Source organism: Schistocerca americana, chromosome 2 (genome assembly GCF_021461395.2).
Source record: "Schistocerca americana isolate TAMUIC-IGC-003095 chromosome 2, iqSchAmer2.1, whole genome shotgun sequence".
In the NCBI taxonomy this organism is placed as follows: domain Eukaryota; kingdom Metazoa; phylum Arthropoda; class Insecta; order Orthoptera; family Acrididae; genus Schistocerca; species Schistocerca americana.
The window spans coordinates 659,425,675-659,441,434 of NC_060120.1; the positions used below are offsets into that span (position 1 = coordinate 659,425,675).

At 44.4% G+C, this 15,760-nt stretch overlaps 1 protein-coding gene across 1 annotated transcript; it reads right to left on the bottom strand.

The window, feature by feature from the left end:
* Positions 1-6,181: 6,181 nt before the first annotated feature.
* Positions 6,182-8,577, bottom strand: LOC124594303. Its single transcript, XM_047132666.1, has 2 exons — positions 7,882-8,577; positions 6,182-6,589 (listed from the first exon to the last, which is right to left on the bottom strand). The coding sequence occupies exons 1-2, from the start codon at positions 8,575-8,577 to the stop codon at positions 6,182-6,184; spliced, it is 1,104 nt and encodes a 367-aa protein (XP_046988622.1).
* Positions 8,578-15,760: the final 7,183 nt, after the last annotated feature.

Consider the following 15,760-nt stretch of genomic DNA (forward strand, 5'->3'; position numbering starts at 1 on the left):
CTCGCGGCTTCGTGGGTGCAGAGTTGTCTGCGGTCACTGACTGAGATGCCCTGGGCGGACGGCTGTAGGTGTTAAGGCTCACTACAAACGAAGGCGGTCGGCTGTTTCTCTTCGCCTCTCTACGTGAGGTCCTCGAGCTGCACTTGAGGGAGCAGTCAGCCGTTTCCTGGGCTACCGGCGCAGCCAACAGGCGCGGTGGCCCCTTAGCGCTATGTCTGCAAGTCTGGGCGGTCGGACGCCAATGCAGCGGATTTCCATTGACATTGGCACTGGCCGATGCACGCACGCCACCTTCGATGCACTAAAGTCAATGACACACTTGCCGGTGTCTCTCTCCACGCTTTCACGTCAGTCAACCCTCTCTCTCAAACCTTGTCTCCCGGTCGTTTTCACATATTACAGCCCCTGAGCTCAGGGGTTTGTAACAATTTGCTGTCGAGAAGTGGTCGTTTCACTTTTCAAAATGGTTCAAATGGCTCTGAGCACTATGGGACTTAACTTCTAAGGTCATCAGTCCCCTAGAACTTAGAACTACTTAAACCTAACTAACCTAAGGACATCACACACATCCATGCCCGAGGAAGGATTCGAACCTTCCACCGTAGCGGCCGCGCGGTTCCAGACTGTAGCGCCTTTAACCGCTTGTCCACCACGGCCGGAGCACTTTTCATCACAATACGTTGTGTCGGAAAGTGTTTGCCCATGTTCAATGCTACATTTTGGTGAGTGAGTTGGTTTCGGTGAGTCAGTCTGTGGCACTTGACATAGGTTGCGTGGTACCGCTCAGCACAATGTGATGCGGTATCTCTAAGTTTTATTTATATTGTTTTTCCTGTCTACTCTCGTTGTCAGAGTTAGTTGTGCGAGCTAGGGTACACGATGTTTAGAGCTACGTTTGTGTAGCCACAGGAATCTGTGGACTTATCTTTGGCTCTGAGCACTATGGGAGTCACACACATTCATGCCCTAGGCAGGATTCGAACCTGTGACCCCAGCAGCAGCGCGGTGCGGGACTGAAGTGCCTTGAACCGCTCGGCCACAGAGGCCGGCGGACTTATCTTTGTTTAGATGTCATGGCGTTCGTGATAATTTAGTGACAGTGAGGTGTCCATTTTGAAATTTGCTGGGCACCAATCGACATGTAGCCGAGCTGTAGCAGCTGTTTCTTCTGTATTTAGGCGTACTAGTCTTCTGTGTAGTAGAACTGAGTGTAGATGGGCACTGATCCGCCAGTAGAATTAATTTGAGAGTACGTTTTTTGTGTTGGGATAAATGTATTGCTATTTTAAAAAAATCAGTTGATTAAAGTGGAAGTAGGGTACCAAAAATGGTGGAAACACGTGCTGTTACCTTAGATACAGTTTCTGCCTTAACTCAATATGTGCGAGCGTTTACACAGGCGTTTGAGGGCGTGACACATAGAAATTTCGAATTTAGTTACAGGCTCGTAGACGAAGTCACGGTCAGTCGCAATCAGAGTTACGGGAAAGTAAGTCTGGATTGAGAGTGCCTCCTTCTACTCCGTATGACCACAACTTAAACGATCGTCTTTCTCTCTGGCTCTAGATGCGGACAGAATGGCGACACGACTACCTCCCCCCTCTCTCCACAAGTCACCGGGCTCGTTTATTTATACGTCTTTTCTCTATGGCACTGACGTATAGCCTCTGAACAGGACAAGTGAAGTGCTCTTCAATAATTACGTCACCTTTCCACAGTCCGCTTTGGTCCCTACACACAGGTCAGTAGGCGCTATTTAACTCCAACGCATGGGTCCTGCCCTCATTACTTCACACTTGTATACAGTGCCCGCTGGGCCGTGCTTTCCCGCCTGCGAGCGGTGTCGTAAACCTGCCTCGCAGAATCGTTTGCTAAATATCAACATTGCTGGCGCCTGCCGTCCGATGTGATAATCGGTACCTTAACTACTAAATTCCAGCCATAGCTGCCCGAACTTTACAAAAATTCGCCAAATGCACACCTGTATTTATTTATTGCACAGGAGTACACTCCATGGAAGATAGTCAGTGGGTGAAAGACCAAAGGACATGTGATTAAATTAAATATATTTGGCCGTGCAGTTCTAGGCGCTGCAGTCCGGAACCACGAGACTGCTACGGTCGCAGGTTCGAATCATGCTTCGGGCATGGTTGTGTGTGATGTCCTTAGGTTAGTTAGGTTTAAGTAGTTCTAAGTTCTAGGGGACTGATGACCTAAGATGTTAAGTCCCATAGTGCTCAGAGCCATTTGAACCATTTTTGGGATTCAGTCAAAATAATGGTTTTATTCTAGATCCATGTTGTCGAGCGAGGTAAACGTGCCGTCTGGTGCGCCTTGCCATGGTTCTCACAGCTCTCCCCAACGGAGGTTCAAATCCTCCCTCGGGCATGTGTGTGTGGGTTGTCCTTAGTGTAAGTTAGTTTCAGTTAGTTTAAGTCAAGTATTTTTACCAGGAAATATCTGAACCGTCTTCAGTTTTCTGATGACGTACTGAAACCCACTAGTGTACATAGCCCGCAGCTTGTGGTCTCGTGGTCGCCATCTCGCTTCCCGAGGACAGGGTCTCGGGTTCGAAGCCTGCGCGATCAGCGATTTTCACCTGTCTTGAGATGGCGCGGTGTTTGTGTTGTCCTCATCATTTCGTCACCATTCATGAAAGTGGCGAGATTGGACTGAACAACGCTTGGGAATTTGTGCGGTCGCTGATAACCGCGCGGTTGAGCGCCCCACAAACCAAACATCACCATCATCACCTAGTGTGCATAATACTGAACAACAAATATGACAATATAATAAGAAAACTCTGAATACATACTTAAAAACAGACCACAACAAGTATAAAGTAAAGTGTAAACAACAACTGGAAGAGGATTGTAGAAATTAATAATGAAGTCATAAAACCAGTGGATGAGATCCTATTTTTAGGGCAGCTTGCACACGGCTACCACATAAGCAGACTAATAAATAAACAAATGAGTAAAAACAGCTTGGAGTGCTTTAGTACATTAGAGTTTTCAAAACGAAGTTTTCTCTCTGCTTTTCATAGAATTTATAAAAAATATGTATTGCCTTTATGCAGAGACAATTCAATATCAGGGTTGTTCAGCAAACGCAGGAGAGGTGTACTCTGGGAATCAACAAGCGTTGGAAAAACAAGCAAGTAGATTATTGAATAGAGAGTAATGAAAGACTTTATTCTGACCATAATAAAAATAAATTGAACGTAGGCGCGATATGTAACCAAACAAATCGATGATTAGGGAACAATGAAGATATTTCTCAATTGTAAGTGATAAGAAAAATTTGAGATGATCGTTTAAGATCAAATTGGATTTGTACGGCTGAACATCGCAATGGGTGGAAAAGTATGGTAGAAGCTATTCTCACCCAGTGGTTGTCAAGTGGGGAATGATATTGACGAGAAACCTTCCATTAGACGTTTCAGTTTTCAAGTACGTTAGTGCAACAGCGACTCCTAGAAGCACTGTTGATGATCAGTCCCACAAATGAAATTGGAAATTTGTGATAAGGACCATGGGATCAAACTGCTGAGGTCTTTGGTCCCTAGGCTTATGCACTACTTAATCTAACTTAAACTAACTTACGCTAAGGACAACACACACACCCATGCCCGTGGGAGGACACGAACCTCCGATGGGGGGAGCAGCGCGAACCATGACAAGACGCCCTGAGACCGCAAGGCTGCCCCGCGCTGCCCTGGAAATGACTGATCTCTTTCCACGTTCATGTTTAACTGTCACTACCAGTTCTACACTGTGTGACAAGAAAAGCGAACCAACCTGAAGAAATAGTCAGATGCTAATGTAACTTTGTTCACTTACACTCTGTCGGCGGGTATGTACATGATTACTGAGTTGTAATACTCTGCGGCAGGTACAACGTTTATTGTTGTAACCAGTCCCAGTGGGCTATATAAACGGTGTTAACAGTGTTCAATGATGAGTTATCGCCGGACGGCGTGGCCGTGCGGTTCTAGGCGCTACAGGCTGGAACCGAGTGAAGGCTACGGTCGCAGGTTCGAATCCTGCCTCTGGTATGGATGTGTGTGATGTCCTTAGGTTAGTTAAGTTTAATTAGTTCTAAGTTCTAGGCGACTGATGACCTCAGAAGTTAAGTCGCGTAGTGCTCAGAGCCATTTGAACCATTTGATGAGTTATCACTGTAAAGGACACGGAGATCCCGTATACTCGTATAAGACAGCATCAGCACCTGACAGAGATTGTGAAACTCCATTTGTCTGGCTGGTCGAATCACGCAGTATCCAGATTCATCGGGCATTCATATGTGACAATGGCCCAATGTCGAACTGCATTAGCATGTGAGGGCAACGCATATTCGTCATCAGTGTTCCTGTCTTACAAGGCTCTTTGCAACCACTTCACGTCTGTCATAAAAGAACAACTGATAGACTCCCTGCTACATTCTCTATCGTCCTTCACCACTCACTGCACATTAGCAGCAGCTGGACTAGAGAATTACCAACCCAAGCGTAGGCTGGCATTAACACAGCCCCAAATGTGGCTACATTTGGAGTAGCACGGTGTCTGGACAGCATGGTCTCCTGATAAATGGGTTCAGCGATGAATCTTAGTTCTGCACGATCTGATGGACATGGTGTAAGGTTCCACTATTCCAATGTTTTGGAGAGGCACAAAAGATTTGACTCTGAGATCATGATGTGGGGAGCCATCGAGTATGACTTCAGTTCATGGCTGACAGTGATTCAGGCAAATCTGATGGCCTAACAGTACAACAAGAACTCCGTTCTGATGTGTTGCCTCTCATGTAGCAGTACCACGCTCTTGTTTTCCAAGATGATGATGTTCGTCCACACATGGAAAATGACTCTGTGAACTGTCTGCCTGATCTTGAGGTTCCTCATGATCAGCAGAAACCACAGATCTGGCCACGAAACGACATGTTTGCGACCAGCTTGAATATCAACTCCATCCTAATAAATCGTAATACTAGTGTGCTGGGTATCACGGAGTGGGTACAACAGATGTGGCCCCGTTTGCTTGAAGAGAATGTACAATGGCTTTACAGTACTCGTCCAAACAAAATAGGCGCATGCATCCTGGTCCAGAGGGAGAGGGGGGGGGGGTTGCAATTTCATCCTGATAAATGAATTCATGCTGCCAAGTTCTTTACAAATTAGATTCAATTTTACAAGCACTGAAATAACATCAAATACCCTCTCAACCCAAGAAGTTGCATTTCGTTTCCTCTTCATCCACTATAAGATTCATTTTTCTTGTTAGGCAGTGTGTCTACCCTTTTTGTGCGCCATATTGGTGGAAGTACTGTCTTAATCATCCTGTTTGAGGATAAAAAGAATGCGCTTCAGCTGGATGCACTGACTGTAGTAGTCCTACGGAGACTGTTGGAGCCGGCTGAAGTGGCCGTGCGGTTCTAGGTGCTGCAGTCTGGAACCGCGAGACCGCTACGGTCTCAGGTTCGAATCCAGTCTCGGGAATGGATGTGTGTGATGTCCTTAGATTAGTTAGGTTTAACTAGTTCTAAGTTCTAGGGGACTACTGACCTCAAAAGTTGAGCCCCACGGTGCTCAGAGCCATTTGAACCATTTTGAGACCGTTGGAGAAATTAGTGTGGTTTGACGTTATTTTTCATGGCAGAATAATCCACGATATCGTGAAAATTGTAACTGTTTCATAATAAAACCACAGCATGAGTAGCCAGCAGGTGTCACATCATCTATGCATTTCTTGTGACAGTTAATAAGAATCCAAATAATGTGGAAAATCTAAAATTTTTATTAATGTTGGCATGGCTCCAGCTAAAACTATAATAGAACACACAAGCCACCACAAGAAATGCAAGTAGTAAATACAACTGAAAACAGCTGTGAAAATTTCTTGCATTGAATTTTAATGGTACTATAGTATATTGCATTACAGAGCATTTCTTTATTAGTTGACAGGTAAATTTTCCTTCTGGTGCAATGAAGTCTTCAAATAATACAGAAACCATTGATGACATGGGATTGTTTTAGAAATAATTCCGCCAAGAAATAAAGAAACCAGTCATACCCTCAAAATTCTCATAAATTTCTGTATTAAATTCAGAACTTTGAGAATAATTACAATACGCTGACATTTTGTTTCAGCTTTGTTAGACCTGGAGATACTAATGATGAGACTCAACTTTCTAGAAGACAGTTCTTCTCAAAAAATGGCGTCAAGTACTCGGCAAAGGACAAATACTCAGGATTTGTGTAGCATTTCTGTAGTAACTTGTCCACATTGGCTGCATAGCTGGGTGACGATGTATCGAGGTCGAAATCGACTGCCTCTAGGTTGAGCATGACAGGCAGCAGGTTGTAGGTGCAGAAGACCCCTACTGGTGCCAGCTGCTGCATCTCTCTCCTCAGCTGCTCCAGCGGGTAGGCATCCGCCTGTTGCTGCAGCCCCAGGGCTCGCAACGTGTGCTGCAGGGTGCTGTGGTACTCGGACAGCAGCAGGTCCGTGTGCCGCTGCAGCACCTCCAGGCTGGTGCTCGTGTGCAGGAAGTACTGCAGGTCCTCCGCTGGAGATCCGATATGGGCTCCCTGAAAAATCCAACAGTAATGAATTAATCACTGACCGCCACAAGATACAAGCATCTGTATGGCAGCGAGGCGTTTCAAATACGGAAATAAGAATAACATAATAACATGAGGAACATTTCCCAGTATACACTCTCCAGTATCTTTTGCATTCCAACTCTCGAAAAATAAATATGGGTCGCTGCACTCGCACCTAGAGTCTGCACCGTGACCACCACTTTATTTTTCCTCCTATGGTCTGTTCACATCCGCAATTGAATGTATGAAGGGACACAATTTAATATCACATCAACAGTGTCATTATGACCTAACTGTCAGTTCCGATGTTTGATGAAGCTCAAGGGAAGAAAGCTATGCATGTTTAAGGATCTATCCCAGCATGAGCCTGAAACAATAGGAGGAAACTTCAGGAAATCCAAATCAGGATGGCCAGAAGAAGGATTGGTAGTCTGTTTCCCTCGAATATGAATTCCAGTGAAGAAGTCACACAGGCACAAGCAGTCTTCATAGAAATAAAAAAAAAAAAAACATGAGAAGTGAGACAGGCCCCAGAACGATAACCTCTCTTATGGCTGCAGGAACATGGAGATAATCAAGCAGTTCCAGAGAAGAGTGTAGATTCTTTTTAAGCAATTTTCCCCAGTCAGTCGTTGGTGTAAGGCATACGAAATGAAGCTCTCTAGAAAATCCCCCAAAGAATGGACATCTCTTCCACAGTGGAAAAGTCCTCCATTGGTATAGAGAGCATTAAATGATGTCGTCAATATTATATCAAAAATAGAAAGCAGCAGTACAGCTTATTCCATTTATGATCGACTGAAGTAATGAGTTTTTGTTATGTAAATGAATTGCGATTTGGATTCTTATTTATTACTTTGCACTAGTGCAGTCGCTGAAGTTCAGTGTGATTTCAAGAACTCAAAATGTGTTAGACTGGTGCCCAGAATGAAAGACAAAAAGATTTATTGCCTATATGGAGGAAAAAATTGAGAAAGTGAAGATTATCAGCAATACATGTCTCTTGCTCAGTACCAAGCAAGACAGAGAAGATTTCTAGTTATCATACAGCCCAGTAAAGAAATAAGAGAAAGAAAGTAAATAAATGTTGGGAACTGTATATTCAGTCCTACTAATTTAGTATTACATCAGCCATAGTAAACAGCATGTTTCCTTGGATGTATTAGACACCACAGGGAAGCTGACATTTGCATAATTAAGTCAGAACTTTTGGGATAAGCATAGTACATTATCAGAATTATGAGATGGTTTGGAGCTTAAGTAAATTTGATTATTACCTGATAATCGTAGAATATGACTTCAAGCTCTTCTTTCGAGTACTGGAACATCATATTGTTCTTCTGAAAGTCCCCATGCAGCATGACAGTGAGTTTGTTGTCGCAGCTGCTAACGGCGTCAACAGCTCGCAGCAGCAACGTGTCCGCAAATTGTAAGAACTTGTCCTTATACCGCCGGAACCACGGATAGCGGTTGAGTATTTGAGCCATCTTTAGGACGGTTGTCTTGGTCTGCGACTGAAGCAGTGGGATCTGGCTGGAGCCAAAAGAGATGGACTCTCGCAGCAGGGTTTCGACTAGGGCGTCCTGGAGCGCATTTCTCGTGGTGGCAGCGTGAAAGCGTGCCAGCCCACGCATGGCGACCAGACAGTGCTCCAGATCCAGCCCGCGAGCCGAGGCGGCACTGGGGGCCTTGCGGAAGCCCGCGGCCACCACGTCCTCCAGCAGCAGGCAGCCGCCTCCATCGCCGAACACGCCAAGGCAGGCGGGCCACAACGGCCGCCACGCGCCACCTTCAGCAGCCTTCAGCGCCGCCTCTGCAGCGGGCAGAGTCCTCGTGTACAGCGCGCTCTCCCTCCGGAACAGCCCGTCGGAGCTGAGCGCGCCGTCCCCGCCTCTTTGCAGAGACACCTTCACCACAAGGCTGGCCACGTCTCCGTCGAGTGTCCGCCCCCGCAGCAGCAGTGTCTCGCTCATGAAGCCACCCCCGCCGCTGCAGGCGTTCTTCACCTGGATGCTGTCCTCTACCACATCGAAGCCTGCCTGTTTGAAGGCTCTGACCAGGAAATTGCTGCTGGCCCAGTCAGGATGGGATTCGTTCTTCACTATTTCTAGCACCATGTCTGCTGGTGTTTCGCTCAGGTACCTGGAAGTAAAACATAATCTTCACTACTAATCCGTATTGCTCATGATGTGACAGTCAATCCAAAGAACACTTTGATGTACTTCTTCGTGTCAGCCTAGTCAGAAAAAATCTCTTCATCTCTGAATAACTAACGTAAACTACATTACAACCATTTGAACCCACTTGCTACAGCAAAGACTTGCTCTCTCTCTACAATTTTTGGGCTACAGACTTCCACCCATTACCAAATCGACTATTCTATAATGCTGCAAGATGTGTCCTATCTGCCAAACTCTTTTTCAGTCAAATTGTACCACGACGTTCTTTGTATCTTGTTTCAAATCAATACTCTTAACTAGTTATAAGACATGTCAATCTAATCTACAGCATTCTGCAAAGGTATTATATTTCAAAATCTAGCATCTACTAGCCTACTTGTTCCATAAAAACACGGGAGAACTGCCGGATATCAGTAACGTTCTGCCACGATATTTCGGCGCAGAGTCTTCTGGCCATCTTCAGGTGAATGCCACTGTAGTAGTACTGGCGAGTACGCGCTGAGCTCCGCTATTTAAAGCCTTCTGAGGTGACATTGCGCATGCGCTGCTCAGCGTGCGCGTTCATAACGACTCCGTGCGCTGCGCCTCGCGCACTCCACTGTGAAAGCCTGGCGTATCGGTGTCAGGTCGATTTCCATCTTTATGCAGATAACTACGACGACTACGAAGTTTCTCTATAACAGGATTCCAAGCAGAGTTTAGCTGATAACCGCTATCTCGATTGATGAGAGTCTCGTTGTCAGGCAATCTTATTTCCACAGATTCATTGATAATCGAGCTCCAAAAGTTTGATGTCTGGGCCAAAATTTTTGTGTCGTCGTATTTCCACAGACCATTCCATGAATTACGACGAAATATCGTGGCAGAACGTTACTGATATCCGGCAGTTCTCCCGTGTTTTTATGGAACAATCAGTGCGCCGGGAAAGCTTTAAACATCACATACTAGCCTACTGCTTATCATTATTATTTCACTTCCATGTATTGCGATTCGACAGACAAATATTTTGATAAAAGAATAGAAAATTCAAATAGACGTTGTATTGGCCAAAGAAGAGAATATGACTGAAAGGAAAAATTACTATCTCATATTTCACTGACTTCATAACTAGCCGAGTCAGATCACGTGTGCAGCTGGACAAGGATGAGGACAAAATGAGCATCCATAGAAACTTTACTTGCTTTTGCGTTAAATTCTGTATGAGGATAAGTCTCAAGTGATTTAGATGCTACTCCTCCTCAGAACAAGTTTTATGTTTTAACCCCTTGTGGCCTGACTGGTTGTAAGCGGGGGCATAGCTCATCGGCACTGCTGTTTGACATGTGTGCTGGTAACACAATGAAGTAAGTTAAGCAAACTTCCACTACAAAAAAAGTCTGGAGGCAAATAGGTAACACAGCTCTGCAAACAACATCATCTTTCATATCGAAAATGAAACAGATTTTGAATAACTGGTATTCAATGTAAACTGCCTACTTATCATATAATTTCGGCGTAGACTAAGTAGAATTATGAACATAATTGCAAACAGCAGAGTAACGACTTATTAACATGGACACTGACCCCCCCCCCCCCTCCACGTGTAAGTCACTCCAATGACTCCTAGAAGAACTCACACAAATATCGTCTTTAAGATGCAATGAAAAAAAATGAAAAAAGGGGACATCGACAGCTGATTATTGCAGGGGAACTACACTCACTTCAACGAAAGGCATTTTCTGGTGTCAAATAGTGTCACTGATTTGAGGAACATATTTCTGAACTAAGGAGGCTATAAACACAACATCATGTTGAATTGAAAAGTGTTTCACTGATAAATTACAAAGGCAGAATCTGGAACCATCTGAAATGTATTGTTGCAAGAAGAAGAAAGATTAGAACTTGTTATCTCATGGACGAAGACGTCACTAGAAATGTCACAATAGCGTAGTCGCTAAAGAGTGGGGTAAGAAACTGGGCGTAACCGATTTGTATGAACTTTGCCATCATTTGCCTCTAACGATTTAGCGTATCGAAGAACTTAAATCAGGTTAACTGGATTCGGATATGAACGCATTTTTTTTTATTACGAGATCGAAATTGGGACATACACAGTAAAAACTGCGTATTGCAGGTGAAAGGAGCCTTTGAAAACACCACGGTCGGCTTCGTCCCCCACACTTGTTCAGAGCGAGGTACTGCATGTGACTGCTAATGTCAAAGAGCAGAGTGCTTTATACTAAATTTTCCTAAACGCTGAGGACCTGATTAATGGTTAGTAATGCTGTGTGAGTGTCTATAGACAATCTGAGATCACACAAGAATAACACGTAATGAATTTACACGACCATCCTAAAAGAGACTCACTGTCTGTCTGTCACTCTGAAGTCATCATAACAAGCCACGCCTAAGCAGCGAATAAAGACATATTGGTTCTATGACAAAGTACGTTCACTCACCTGGTAAGCAAGTAGCGCGCTCGAGATTCTCTGCCTGTGACTGATGCTTCCAGTATGCGCTTGCTCGTATATATAATAAACGTACTGGGGGTTTATCTGTTGGGCGATAGGTTGATAATTTCTGTCCTTGGAAGATACATTGACTTCTTCTGATTACAGGCTCTTCAAGTTCATGCAACCGCGAAAATTGTCTATACGGACGATGCTGTAATTCGCAGATCTAATCTAAAAGATGTTATCTGCCTTTTGTTGTCCGAATGATACCCCTGAGTGAAGCTGCTATATCCCACGAGTTCCTTGACCTCCAGTAACATACCCCACTGATATCTAAGACATCCTGTGCAAATATCCCACTTGTATCACTTCAAGAGAAACAGTCACTCGTCTTAGAAAGTTAGCCAGTGCCAAGAAAACGGCTCAGGAATTCTTCCATGTTGTGGATACGTGGATAGATTGTCGATAATTGTGAGAGTGATAGGGTAATATCGCAGCTTACTCAATGTCACACGTAGAAGGAGTGCTGTTCACACTGAATATTTTTAAGTGTTTTTCAATGTCCGCCACCTTATTTGAGCAGTCTGCACGTCTGAGTGACACGCAGCAGGGCCGGATTCGATTCCCAGCTGAGTCGGAGACTTTCTCTGCTGGGGGACTCGGTGTTGTGTTGTGTTGTCCTCCTCATCATTTCTGCGTCATCGACGCGCCAAGTCACCCATTGTAGCGTCAACTGAAGAGACTTCCAACTGGGGGTCTAACGTTCCCAGACGGGGATCCCTGAGCATCAATGCCATACGATCCTCACATTTCATTTTCGTTTTTCAAAATCGACGGTATTCAATATTCCTCATTTGTGAGTTTCTGCAGCACTAAACCTATCACACGGTAGTAGAAACATTACGTCTAAATAGACATTTAAGAGTATTTCAACGTTCTATCTTTCCCTTTCAACATAAAAATGAGAGGTTTGATAGAAGGTCTCGATCCGTTCATTGATTTTTGATAGGCGAAGTAATTTCTAAGATTTTCTTGTTGGTCTTTCACCAACGGTCTGACATTGGAGATTATTACAGACTTCACGGTTAGCTCTACTTATGGATACACCAGCTACTGTAAAGATCTATCAGTCAACTTCTCTTCACAATATACGATTGTACAAAATTTGGAGCAGAAAAATCTATTTCAGTTGACATGACGCAAGTTCAGTATTAACATGAAATCTAAATCCACATATGTTAAGTAAGGTGATAAAAGACAGTAATGATCCAGCTTGGTTTAGATGTGAAAAAACCGAGGTTCTGAGACTGGCGAAGACATTTTTCTTTCATCGTCACCAACGTATACGAATAGTTCTGCAAAACACAGTATGTAGTGCTGTAACCAGCGTCTTGTAGAAGTACAGGATACCTAAACGTTGTGCACAATGTGGCTACTCGGTGAAGTTGGGAACTACGCGTCTTAAACACTTCCTGTTCTACTTCTTAATCATCTCTCCGTCGGTGCTACTCGGTGTAAACAGAGCCTGCAGTTCGTGCAGTGTCATTTCTCCGTTTCTCGACTTATTCGCTGACAGCGCGGCGAAGAATAACGATCAGTGGGCCCTCTGCCATGCGACAGTCTTTTGGCGTCCCGCGTCGCCGCATGAGTTGTGCTAATACTTGTCACTTCACACCTAACGAACACAACATGCTAGATGCGATTTTCACATGGAAACTTTCACCTGGTCATCCCACTGCCTCCTCCTTCCATTCTCAATTTACCTTCTGATCGATATCCTATTAGATGCCCCACTGACCTCTCCCTACGTCTGAAAAGTGTATGCGATACCCTTTGTTCTGTGATAAGATTCGCTGACAACATTACTATCATCATTGAAACTGAGGAAGAATTTCAGGACCTGTTGATGAAATTAACTCACAAATGTACACGGAATGTGGAATCAGGATATACCACTCAAAGAATATGCTTATGAGTTGTAGGACTATTAATAGTGATAAACTCAACGTCTAAACTGGGGAGTACGAAGTAGACGACGTGAAGGACTTCTACCTTCTTCGATGCAAAATTACGTATGACGGACGAAACAAAGAGGGTAGAAGAACCTTTCTGGTACAAGCAAAGAGGGCATTCCTCACAAAGAGACGTCTTCTAGCTTCCAAAATAAGGAAAGTGAAATTTAGGAAACTCAGATTCGTTTCGAAATTAATTGTATAGTGGGGAGAAACCGGAGATGAGGCGAATCGAAGCGTTCGAGATAAGAAGCTAGAGAACCACGTTGAAAATTTAGTTAACAGTAAGAAATGATAGGTGTTCCACCGAAAGGGCGAGGAAACGAATATGTGGAAAACGCTGAAAAGACGAGGGGCCAGGATGATAGGGCACGTGTTGAGGCATCAGGGAATAACTTCCATGGTAGCAATGGAAACTGTAGAAAGAAAAGACTGCAGAGCAAGACAGACTGGACTATGTCAAACAAGTAGTGAAGGACGTTGAGTGTAAGTGCTACTCCGAGATGTGGAGGTTGGCATAGCAAAGGACGTCTTGGAGGATACCAACAAATCAGTCAGAAGACTGGCCACTCATATACAGGGTGATTAGAAACAGTCTGAAAAGTCTGTAAAGGTATTACAGGGTAGACTGTGTTGAGAAATAATTGAAAGAAAAAAATTTGTTTCGTTAATTGCCTTTGAAATTAGCCAATCAAGTAATTGTGCGTGCAACGTCAAGCATCCTCCTACTGACAGTGTAGCCAAACGTAGTCTTTCTTTGGTTTCCTCGGACACAACAAACTCAGCTTTTGATCATCTACCATCCGTAAAAGGCGCGTTTTAACTGGTAATGAGCATTTCGACAAGTTGTAACTCACGGAATCACAGACGTCTGTGCATTACTGCATTGCAGCGAGTGTAAGTGCTTCCGATTTGCACCCAAACGATCTGACTGGCTAATTAAATCGGAAACGGCGCAAAGTATCGAATTTTTTATAACAGTTATTTCTTAGCACAACCTAACCTGTCAGGCTTTTCAGATTGTTCCTGACCACCCCGTATATTTGCCGTTCACACCTATCAACTCATTTTCTATTATTCCTGAGTCTACTGCTTTTGACAAGTCCGTCAGCCGAATTTTCATGACTTAATGTGGAACGAATTGTTAGACGTGATAGGTCAATTCGATCGGAGAAATAACTGCTATTTTGCAGACTCGAATGCACTTTCTTCCAATTCTTTCCTTTATCAGCATAGCAATAGTTTCAGTGATCCTCTTTCCAATCTTGCCATTTTTAACAACCCTGTCAGTGGTTTCAAATTAACTGACTAGTGTGTCTCCGTTTCTGTGTTTGTTCGCACGATAGCCGGGGAGAAAACTTGCGACAGATCATTGACCGGAGGCTGGCAGTAACTGTGATTTGGGTGCCTCTCGCTGGGGAAAAAGGAACCGTTGAGGACAAAGGCCTAGCGGTCTATCAGCGTGACTATGTAGCGAAGGACGCCAGGGTATCAGGACACCTGGACACTCAACTCGAGTGAAGGTACGCAGATTCGGTGACAATCCTGTAAAAGCTGGTAACATCTTCAGAGGCTGTCTAAAGGTGGTGTCATAAAGCGAAATCATGTATGATTCCTATATAAAGTCGTTTATCAAGGACTGCTTCGAATGCTTTGGATAACTGGATAGCAATATGTACATATATAGATGACATACGTAAGGTATAAAGAGGCAGTGCATTGGCGGAGCTGTCATTTGCACTTACATGATTCATGTGAAAAGCTGTCCGACGTGATTATGACCGCACGACGGAAATTAACAGGCTTTGAACGCGGAATTGTAGTTGAAGCTAGACACATGGGACAATCCCATTTCGCAAATCGTTAGCGAATTCAATATTCCAAGACCCAGAGTGTCAAGAGTGCACCGAGAATACCACATTTCAGCATTACCTCTCACCACAGACACCTCAGTAGCCGACGGCCTTCACTTGATGACCGAGAACAGCGCCGTTTGCTTGGACCTGTCAGTGATAACAGAGAAGCAACACTGCATGAAGTAACAGCAGAAATCAATGAGAGACGTACCACGGACGTATACGTTAGTACAGTGTGGCGAAATTTAACGATAGTGGGATATGGCAGAAAATGACCGACGCAACTGCCTTTGCTAACAGCAGGACGTCACCTCCAGCGCCTCTCCTGGTCTCGTGGCCGTGTCGGTTGGACCCTAGACGACTGGAACACCGTGGTCTACTCAGATGAGTCCCGATTTCAGTTGTTAAGAGCTGTGGCGCAGAACCAACGGACCCAAGTTGTCAACAAGGCACTGTTCAAGCTAGTGGCATTTACACGGAATAGAATGGGTCCACTGGTCGAACTGAGCCGATTATTTACTGGAAATGATTATGTTCGACCATCTGGAGACCATTTCATGTTCCCAAACCACAATGGAATTTTTATTGATGACCATATGACATATCACCGACCCACATTTGTTAGCGATTGCTTTGAAGAACGTTCTGGATGGTTCGAGCGAATGATTTGGCACCC

What these genes read in the sequence shown, in the direction of transcription:
- LOC124594303 (XM_047132666.1), bottom strand. Translation starts at nt 8,577, where the DNA reads ATGAGCGAGACACTGCTGCTGCGGGGGCGGACACTCGACGGAGACGTG. An exon ending in TCATATTCTACGATTATCAG is followed by an intron (nt 6,590 to 7,881) that starts GTAATAATCAAA and finishes TGGATTTTTCAG; the next exon opens with GGAGCCCATATCGGATCTCC.